Raw genomic sequence first — 11,263 nt, forward strand, 5'->3', positions numbered from 1 at the left:
CATTTTAGATTTTCAATGTATCATTAATTACACTATTTTCAATTTTACCCTTTATCACTCTTAATTAGTTAATGTAAAATAATTAATGTCAGAGATATATTAGTATTTTCCTATGCTTTTCACTATAATCTATGCACATTTATTGATTTTGTTAATACGTGTGCAACAACCCAAAACGTCACTTAAATTGGGACGGAGGGAGTATTTATCTTTTGAGAGTACAAAGTGCTGTTAATTTTTCGGATAAATTAATACGGCTCCCTTGAAGTAATTTCAAATTACGAAAAAAATCTCTCATGTTTGAGTAATTATAACTATCCCGTTAACTATGAATTTTCATACATGTTCACCCTTGCGGTGTCAAATTTAATGAAATTTTCTAGATTATGTAGAATTTTTTTCCAGTTTGTACCAGTTTTATCCCATTCGAGCTCTACATTTAAAAAAAGATGATCATAAGATGTGCCTCTTGGCTTGCAAATATTATATTGTGGTATATCAGAAACTGCATTTTTACACAAGTGAGTACAAACTAGATAACATTCTATGGAATCTAGAAGATTCCGTTGAAGTTGACACCATAACAGTGAACGTGTATAAAAATTCATAGTTAAAGGGGTTTGTTGTAATTACCCAAACATGAGAGATTTTTTTGTAATTCGAGTTCATCGAGGGGGTCACCACAATTTTAACCTAATATTTTTAATGATGCAAAATGTCAAAATACTACATTTCAAAAGTGCAAAGTGAAAGTAAACCGATTATTTTGGTGGGTAACTTTATCAGTGTAATAACAAGGCAACTGACGAAGTAGATGACATTAATTAGTCAATTAAAGAGTCTTGTTTTATGCATGAAGGTGATTATGTATAGAGTTAAACCTCCATAATTAATACTATCGTAATTAGCAAAATTCTATTAATTTAGTGAAATATTAATTTATCGAAGTTTTTAGAAAGTCGGGATAAAAAAATTACTCCCTCATTCCCTCAATAGTTGTCACTTTGGTTAGTTGCACACATATTAAGAAATTCAATAAATATGTATAGATAGTAACAAAAAGTATAGTAAATCACTAAAATGCCCATGCCATTAATTTTTAAATAATTATATTTCAATTAATTATGAGTGAGAAAGGGCAAAATTGAAAAATTGCAATTAATTATTCATTGGAATAGTAAAATGACAAATAATTTGAAATATGAAAAAATGGCAAAAGTGACAAGTATTAAGGGAAGGAGGGAGTATTATCTAAGTGAAATTATTAATTTATTGAAGTTTTACTGTATACTGTATCATCTGAAATGGTTAAATGAAAGTTTAATTAGTTTTTCAGTTTTTCAGTTTCTCTTTATTTAAAAAATTAAAAAAAAAAAAAAAAAACAACAACTTAGAATAGTATGGGACCTTTATATAGCCTTTGTCCCTATTTCCAGCCAAATTTGATGTGCATGGGGATCGAATTGTTGAAAGAGATTTTACTTTGGACGAAAATTATGCAAAACATAATAATAATGATTTTGAAGATAGTAATAATTAATAACCTCCAACAAAATTGAACTAACACTTACCATGATTGCTTCACAACTCAATTCTTTCAAAATGCAAAGGAGCCACTAATTATATATATATTTTTTTAGGGACACTAATTATATATAATATAGTGCTTTTTTTTTTCTTTATAAAAAAAAAATATCTAAGTGATGATTGCTATGAAACAATAATTTAGTGACAATGCAATGAAATATCATTTTTAGCAGCATTGATAATGATATTGAAATAGATGATACATAAATTATAAGTTTACCTTTTCATTTAATTGATTTGAAAAAAATTGAGATTAATATATTTGCGATCTATAAATGTATTAAGTTATCGAACTAATTATTTAGTAAATTTTTATCGGGTCGAGATCAGAAAAAACTATTATTAAGCGAGATTATAAATTTATCAAGGTTTTACTGTACTACTCAATCATTTGAGTTTGTTGTTTTCTAAATTAAACAATGTTAATTAGTTGAAGGACATTGTCACAATTAATAAACAAAATTATTACTATATCACAATCAATAAGCTTGATTGCGTGAGACATGACGTACGCCTACAGCTTGATGACACTTAATTAATTGGTAAAAATATCTTTGAATTTGAAGATGGTTATATTGACTTATTTGCTTTGTTTTATTTTATTTTTTTCAAAAAAATCGGTCATAGATATGGTCTTACAACGTACGCACTCGAAGAAATTCGAATCCAAGAAAAAATAAATAAAAATAGCTAGGCTTACAATTGATATATATATATATACAGTTAAACATCTATAATCTTACTCAAAAAAAAAAAAAAAAACATCTATAATCTAATACAGTTGGGATCAGCCAAATTCTATAAATGTAGCGAAATATTAATTTTAGCACGTTGTTCTCGAGTCAGGATTAAAAAAGATGTATTATTTAAACGAGATTATTAATTTATCGAAATTCTACTGTATTATGGTCTATTGCATGTAAATTCAAGAAATTCAAAACCACGTACGAAAAACCGGCCTTATAATATTGACTTATTTCTCAGCTCGTACATAGCAAACCTCAAAATAGATACACAACAAAATCAAAGAAAAACACTTCCTCAAATATTTATTTTAAATATGTTTGTTTTTTTCAAATTTAAAAATGCTTATAAAATCCCTAGTTCACGGTGTCACACAAATGCTCTTGGTGTACGTATTAGAAAAAAAATGAGATGTTGCATCTAACTATTTATGTTGTATTGATTTAAACCGCAAATCTACACATAATTATACACACACACACAAATGTGTATTTGTATTTAGTGAAATAGTTACTTAATCAAATCTACGGTTCAAATCCACTCAATATAAATTATCAGGTGTATCATCTAACTCCCGATTATCTATAGTCTTTCATACTTTATAATGTGTACAATTTGTGTTTATTTATTGATATTTTATGTGTGTGTGTGGAAGGTGTTTGTATGTGTCTATGTGTGTGTGCACGGATGTGCAATTGTTTTCCTGTGTATAGACTATAGTGTCTTTTTGTTATCTGTCAATTATTATTAATAAATCTAAAGTTATTTTAAGATTTAAAATAATCACAGCTGGATTAAATATTAGTGAGCAATCTTGTAAATAAAATATTAAACTGAAGGATTTTTATTGAAAATATATTATATATATTTTTTTCTTATAGTTAATTATTGTCGACATTCGGGGATTTAAATTTTTTTTTTCAATAAATTAAGGACAATTTTAATTATTTGAGATATAAATTAAAGCCCATTGAATTAGTAAGAAAATAAAAAAAATGAATGAATTATGAACATACGACTAATAATAGTGTGTGACACCAATATATGATCAGGGAAAAAAATATAGTTTTTATCCTTCAAATTTGCACCAATTTTACATTTGGTCATTTATGTTCTCAAAATACACAGTTGGTACATCATGTTTCAATAATTTAATATTTTTTGGTCATTTTTGTCAATTAACTTTTAGTACGTCCGTTAAGAGAGTGATGGGCAGTGAGCACATATTGATTCCGTTAGGTACTAACTGAAAATTGATGGAAATCATAAAAAAAATTGAATTTTTCTAATATGAAGAACTAAATCTATTTTTTTTCGAACACGAAAGACTAAATATGAAATCGATATAAACTTACGGGACAAAAATTATATTAAAATTTTCATGTATCTAATTCATAACATGGAATTGACAGGTAATATTTCTATTTGAACCACCTAAAATTTAGTGATTTTATTCATTATTGAAAAATATAAAATTCACAAAACACAGTACGGAAAAATAAATTTAATTAACAATTAGTCTAGTGTACATTGGCCAATTAATTAATTGATTTGCTTAGGTAATTAATTCTCCAGCACACTTGCTACAAATAATACTATAGTAACTGTACAAAAATAAGACTAATTAGTATACAAATTTAAGTGTTTCCATTTGAATAAAATAAATCCTTTCAAATGATTTATTTTACCAAAATAGTCAAACAATAATAATAATAAGAAAAAAAAAAAGTCTTAGTTTATTACTTTTTAAAGGCCCGTTGATTACTGCAACAAAATCTTATACAGCCTTTTATTCTAATTATGTAAATATCATTTAAACGGAAATTTACCAAAAAACCTCATCATAGATGATTTACTATGTTCGGTGAAAAACTATTTCAATAATTGTACACCACGCGCATACCAACACGTGCATGCCAGTTACTCGTTTATACTAAAGCCTCTGGGAGCGTGAGCAACACGCGAGAGAAGAAAAGTTTTTTCTCGAGAGATGGAATTACTAGGAAACAAGGTAAAACCCAGAGACCCGTTACAGTGCCCAATTATAAACGGCGCGTGGTACGAGGTTTGGCCCACCCGCGCTGTAAAATAATAAAATAAAATATCTTATTTGCAAAATCAGGTCAAAATTGAAAAATGAAGTCAAATGTAATATTTGCAAATTGAGTAAATTTCCGAAAGGTCCTTTATTTAAAGTGGAAACGGTCAAAGATGAAAGAATAGCTATAAAATTTGACCGACACATTTTTAACTGGGCCGCGCATCCTGGGCCTCACGTGACCGGCCACACGTACTTCGAGTAACTGGACTCGGGCCCACACAGTCCACGTGGCCGAATCCCACAGCCCCCGTTATGCGGCGACCCGTCCTTTTACCGTTTTACTCTCGCCGCCGGCCCACCACGTCCACTCGGATACTGGCTACTATATACTACTTTACTTGGAATCTAAATAAAATAATTTAAAAAATTTAATTAATTAATTAATCACTACTGGAAAGTTTCTCTTTTCTCCCAAGAGTAAAAAAGGGCAGATTTAATTAATTAAAAAAAAAAAATTGGTGCTATAAGAGCAGGCGAGTGGAGAGAGGGTTGAGTTCAGTGAGTCGAATATTTGCAAGAAATCGTGTTCCTTCCTTCATTGATTGATAGTAATAAAAAGCATTTTCCAAAAAAAATCAAAGGAAAAAAAACACAAGTAGGATAATTGCAGTAACAACAAAGAATCCAGATTTGGACTAATTTAATTTCCTTAATCCTCTGGATACAGATATTAGTTACCAATTATATCAAATCCCCACCCTTTTTATTCTCATTCCCTCCCGTTATTTTTTCTCAAAATGCTTCTTCCCATTTCTTGATTCTCTCCCTACCAAGAATCTTTTCTTTTTTGATTTTTATAAAAATCAAATCTTTTTTTTTTCTTGGTTGATTTTATTGATAGTGATGGATCGGATTGTGTGTTCTGTGAAGTACACGGAGCACGAGGAAATTATTAAGAAGCTGATTAAGCCACCGCCGCCCAAACAGAAGGAATTCGCCGAGTCGGCGAGTCGGCCCAGACGAGTCAGAATCTCGGTCACCGATCCCGACGCGACTGATTCCTCCGGCGACGAAGATGACGATGTTGATTTTCCGAGGCGGCGCGTGAAGAGGTTTGTTAATGAGATCAGAATGGAGGTGGGTTCTGCTACGAATAGAGCGGCGGCTGAGGTGGTGGTTCTTCAGCCTAAGCCGAAGCTAATGAAGGCGGTGGCGGCGGCGGCGAACGGCGGATGCCGGAAGTTCCGCGGCGTGCGGCAGCGGCCGTGGGGTAAGTGGGCCGCCGAAATCAGGGACCCTGCTAAAAAGACGAGGATCTGGTTGGGCACGTTCAACACGGCGGAGGAAGCTGCCATGGTTTATGACACCGCCGCCATTAAGATTCGTGGACCGGACGCTCAGACGAACTTCACCGTTCCTTCGCCGGAGAATCACGTGACGTCGGTTTCCGGCTACGATTCCGGCGACGAGTCACGCAACGTCGTTTCTTCGCCAACTTCTGTTCTCCGGTTCAGAAGTAGCGTCGCCTCCGGCGAAAATTCCGGTGAAAGCCGGTCCGGTTCGGGTCATGAGTCGGGGAAAGAGGATCATGCTATTGATTCAAAACATGATATCGGCAAACCGGTTTACCCGGTTGGACCGGTTCAAGATCCGGTTCGTTTGGTGGATGAGTTTCAAGGCGAAACAAATACAGTCCCAAATTACTCTAGTGATTTCTTGCCTATGGACATTCCATTTTTGGATGATTTCTTTAATTTCGAGGCGCAAGATCATGCGTTGTTTCTCGACTTGCCGCCGCCGCCGAGTTGTTCCGGCTCGGGTAATTTTGTCGATTCGACGATGGCGATTTCGTCATTAGACGATTTGTTGTTGGATAACAGCTTTGCGGAGTTGGATCTTGGGGAGTTTAAGGACACGTGTCAAGATTTCGGCTCGTTCGAAGTCGATGGCTTTTTTCAAGACATGCCCGATTTTGCTAGCGTGGATCCAATGTTTGTTCCATGATGAATATTCGAAACATTCGATTAAAAATAGCAATCAAGTTTTGAAAAAGAGTGTTGTTTCTTTTGCCCGCGTTGGCCCTTCGATTTCGAAAGGGCAAACATTTTTTCGGCTCGGGTCGGCTTTTTTCGTATACTATTTTGAAAGTTAATTAGGTAGTATTTTATTCAATAAAAATTTACATTTCTAGCCAAAAAAAAAGTTCACATTTGTAATAGATGTCATGGATTTTGAGTTATAGGAATTATTGTGAATTGATGATTATTGAAGTTTTTATTCAAATTTATTTAGCATCATGTTTTTATTTTTCCTTAAATATTTAAGCAAGAAATAAATAAAAAAGAAAAAAAATAAAACAAAAATGCAAGAAGTATGTACTTTATGAATCTTGAAATGCCAAAGTGTAATTCTTTTCGGTTCCATTTGGCACTAAGGTAGGCGCAATTGACGGTTGACTATTTGACCAAACTCACAACTTGCTAAAAATTTCAAATTTAAGTAACAAATATTTAATTTCCATTTGTAAAGATTTTTGTACGATAATTGAGCCAACAATATTAATTAAAGCATTTGTATTTATTTTATTTGGTCCCAAAATAATGCAATAATAATTCAACCGATACTCTAACTTATAGCATTATTCTACCTAGGTATTTAAGGTTGAAAATTTGGAGAATCATTCGCACTTAATAAGTTATTAGGCATAGATTTTTGTACGATACAAATCGAGTAAAATATTTTCGACTTTTCGAATTGTGATTTCAAACGGTTTAGTCAATATCGTGATATCAGATATGTATCGCTGATACGATACATTTACAACTCATCTTATGACATTTGTTACGATACGATCCCAAACTAATCTAGTATAAGTTACCACGTGACGTAAAAAAAATATCCTACCTTTTTTTTTTTTTTCAAATTAGGTATACAAAAAATGTAAAATACTTTAATCGGAGTAAGAAACATGTCGAATAATATATTATAAACTTAAAATGGGATGCTGATAAGTATGTTGGTTCAAAATATTCTTATAGCAATTACTTACATTTTACTCCAACAAAAAGAAATATATATTATATGTATACAAATATTAATCTTTATAGATAGAGTGCAAAGTAGTCATGATTATTGCACCCCTTCAATTAATTACGTGTCAACTGAATTATTAGAATATTATTAACATATTATTATTATTTATTTAATTGTAATTATAGTGAGTGATGGCCAATCTCAAGTATGTATCCAATCCATCATCTGTGGAGAAAACAACCGACCTCGGTCAAATGATTATGTCTGAAAACCTTTTACATACTATGTTTTATCACTATACATTTGACTGCCTTTGACCGATTTAATTATTCGTATTAAAAAAATTCAATCTCAATTACTAGTATTAAATTATTATTATTATTATTAATTTTTTTTTTTTGAGAAATTGAATAACGAATGTAAACACACTAATGCACTTTACAATGTAGACATAGATAAATATTGGCAGGCACGAAGATTGTGCAAACCATCATGTAATCATTTTGTTCATATTTTCAATCATGTAATATTGTCACATAAATATTATATTTAAATAAAATAATCTTAAAGAAACACATGAAATATAGAAATAAATAAATGTTATTTCGAATGGTTTCATATTTAAAGTCAATTGAAAACAACTAAGAAGAAGATAGCTAAAAAAGTAGTTGAAATAAGGGAAATATATTTAAAATAAATAATTCAAATAAATTAAATCACGAAATTGTTAACTTTTTCCAAATTTTTTTTCTCGACAATCAGCTATAAAATTTCGAAATTAACTATAATTTCATTTTATATTTTCCATTTTTTAAATTTCATATTTTTTTTAATTAGAATCAGCTATGAAATTATCCTAAACAGCTACAAAATTGCGTGCCCAACAACTTACCAAATTAAAAATCACTACATTTTAGTTTTTACCGAAATCAGCTATAAAAATATCAAAAACATCTAAAAAAAACTGAAATCAACTACAAACTGTCGAAATCAACTGAAAATATAGCATAATCGAAATCAAATACAACGGAACAAAAACAACTATATTGTGTGGAGACACACAATACAATTTCAATAGTGGATCCCGCAAAGAAAAAAAAAAAGCAAAACGACTGCGGAGGTGGAAGATGAAGATCGTTGCGGCTTTGAGGAGCCTTTCCAATGACGTAATTGGAAACCCTAGCCTCATGTGTAATATTTAAACTAGAGAAAGTTGACGAAAAAATTACATGTTAGGGTTTGATAAAAGTTATCAAGGAAGAAAGTGAAAATTCGCAGGAGAATCAAGTTATATTCGATCATAAACGTGTAGATTCATATATATTTCACACACAAATTACCACATATATATTTCTGGGATTAAAATTAGTTATCGAATATTCATTTGATATTAATTTTTTATTTGACACCTATATAAATTTATTTGCCAATCAATCGATTGGAACAACTTCGCAAATATATATTCCGTATATAGATATCAAATAATTGTTAATTAAAAATATTTAAGGTGATTAAAAGACGAGGAAACACGCTTTTCCGAAAGCGGCAAAAAGCGCTATATCTGAATGAATGAATTGTGTATGGGCTTGGTGTTTCTGTATGATCATAAAAGTTGATTAGGTGTTATAATAATAATATATAGGGTAAATTACAAACACCCCCTGAGGTATGGTCAAATTACAAAAACCCCCCTCTTGTTTGGATAATTACATCTACCCCCTCAACTATGATTTTTTCTTAGACCTCCACCTTTATGGTGCCAAATTCAACATAGTCATCTAGATTCCGTGAAATGTGATCTAGTTTGTACTCTTTTTGTGTAAAAAATACAGTTTTGGATGCACCACAAACTGGTATATACAAGCTAAAAATCACATATTATGATCATCTTGCTTCATAATGTAGAGTTTGAATGGGATAAAACGGGTACAAAAGTGATAATATTCCATATAATCTCGAAGATTCCACTAAATTTGATGAGTTGAGAGAGGTGGTTGTAATTATTCAAACAAGAGGGGTGTTTTTGTAATTTAACCATACCTCAGGGGGGTGTTTGTAATTTACCCTAATATATATAATATATAATAGCCCACGTGATTTGGGTCAGGTACCTTGTGAAAGTCATGGGCTCAACGCCAGCCTTAGGTAGGGCCCACCTCTGTTGCTTTACCAACCGGCAATACCCATCATTGCCCCAAAATCTAATACACTTGGAAATTAGATTCTATATTGTTAACTCTAGATTTAATTACATAATCTGGTGTAATATCGAACTTTTCGTGATTTCTCTAACATGATTGTGATTGAGAGAGGGAGTTCTTGATTAGACAAATTTCTAAATCGACGGTTGTTAACCACAACTTTGAACGCGTAATTAATCACGACTTCCCGACATTCTCTTTGCAGGATTAATGGTGGGATTATTGTCAAGTCCATGTTGTGGTATCTATCACTCTCAGATATATATATATATGGTATATCTATTTACTATTAACCAATTTATGTCGAATACGGTCAATGAGATGCTATACTTGGTGTATTTCACTGAGTGTTTCGAACCATAGATTTATATAAATAATTACCCACGAAGTACACATACATATGGATGTGTGTTATTATATGTACATCAAATATTTAAAATTACCCTGTGTATTTCACGAAGTATAGCATCTTAAAAATCATAAACTGCATCCCTGTTAGGAGTTATATAAACCCGAGTAAACCAATAATAAAGCCCAAACACACTTGAACCCACTAGTTCGGTCAAACCCTTAGAAGACCCTAAATCTTAGATCATGACCATCGATCCTCACCGTTTGATCTGAACCGTTCATCTGAGGTACTTTAATTTACCTCCGCATTCAATTCTTCTTGTCTGCTCCGATGACTCCCCTGTTGAGGGTGAGACGATGGTTGTACCTAGATTGCCTTCTCCTTCCGTGAACAAAAGCTCAATACCTTCATCTGTTGAAGTGTCGTTGTTCGTGCCTTTTTTGTTTATGTTATCTCCTTCATATCTTTATACATATTGTTCTTAGTTTGTTCGTAATCCACTAAACCTTCTCCCGTAGACTCTACGATCTCCGTAAAAATATAGAAATGGTTTTATGTTCAGTTTGTAATCTAATTCAAATGGGTATCCAACAGCTTTTAGAGTTCAAAGTTTGCTAAAAATAAAATTAGAACCAAAGGTTTGCAACTCAAAACGGTTTGAAATGGCTCAGTTTTTCGATTTGTTTGCTCACCAAGTAAAGACTGGTGTACAAATAAAATGTCAAAAAAACTACACTAAAAAAATAAATCATAAAATGTAATAATGAGAAGAATAAAATTTGTTCATCATCAAATTAAATGGGAATTAGAGCCCCCCACCATTTCCCAGGCACGTGATGGCCCAACAAGTGAAGTTGAGGGAAAAAGGCACTTAAGAGAATGTTCTCACTTAAAAGTCGAAACGTGTAATATGTATTATCATTCATCATTAGTAGTAAATAGTAATCATTAAATATCATAATCGTTCACATGGATCTATCACTTATTCGACTCTACACCTGGTGATAAATATCGAATGAGTCTTCTGTTGCAATATATTTTATTTTTATATTTTATAATATATTTCCCCACCTGGTTAACCGTAGGGGCGGTAGGAATATTAGAAAAATAAAAAAATGACACATGACAGTAGAAGGCTCACCCAGTATTTATAACCAGGTGTAGAGAATATATATATATATATATATATATATATATATATATATATATATATATATATATATATATATATTCCGGTTTAATGGACTCTATAACGTTGATTATGATTATCAACCCAGCTAAGACGATTATGATGGGCCCACTAAT

The 11,263-nt window shown here is 31.7% G+C and overlaps 1 protein-coding gene across 1 annotated transcript; it reads left to right on the forward strand.

Annotated features, from left to right (window-relative positions):
* Positions 1–4,851: 4,851 nt before the first annotated feature.
* LOC105977430 (ethylene-responsive transcription factor CRF4) lies at positions 4,852–6,655 on the forward strand. The gene has a single exon (XM_013002741.2). It carries the CDS (start codon positions 5,276–5,278, stop codon positions 6,374–6,376), a length of 1,101 nt encoding a protein of 366 aa, XP_012858195.2. The 5' UTR covers positions 4,852–5,275; the 3' UTR covers positions 6,377–6,655.
* Positions 6,656–11,263: the final 4,608 nt, after the last annotated feature.

Source organism: Erythranthe guttata, chromosome 6 (assembly GCF_056151865.1).
Source record: "Erythranthe guttata isolate IM_541 chromosome 6, IM_541, whole genome shotgun sequence".
NCBI lineage: Eukaryota > Viridiplantae > Streptophyta > Magnoliopsida > Lamiales > Phrymaceae > Erythranthe > Erythranthe guttata.

Bases quoted from the DNA above. Each gene is read 5' to 3' on its own strand.
- LOC105977430 (XM_013002741.2), top strand. From the start codon at position 5,276: ATGGATCGGATTGTGTGTTCTGTGAAGTACACGGAGCACGAGGAAATT.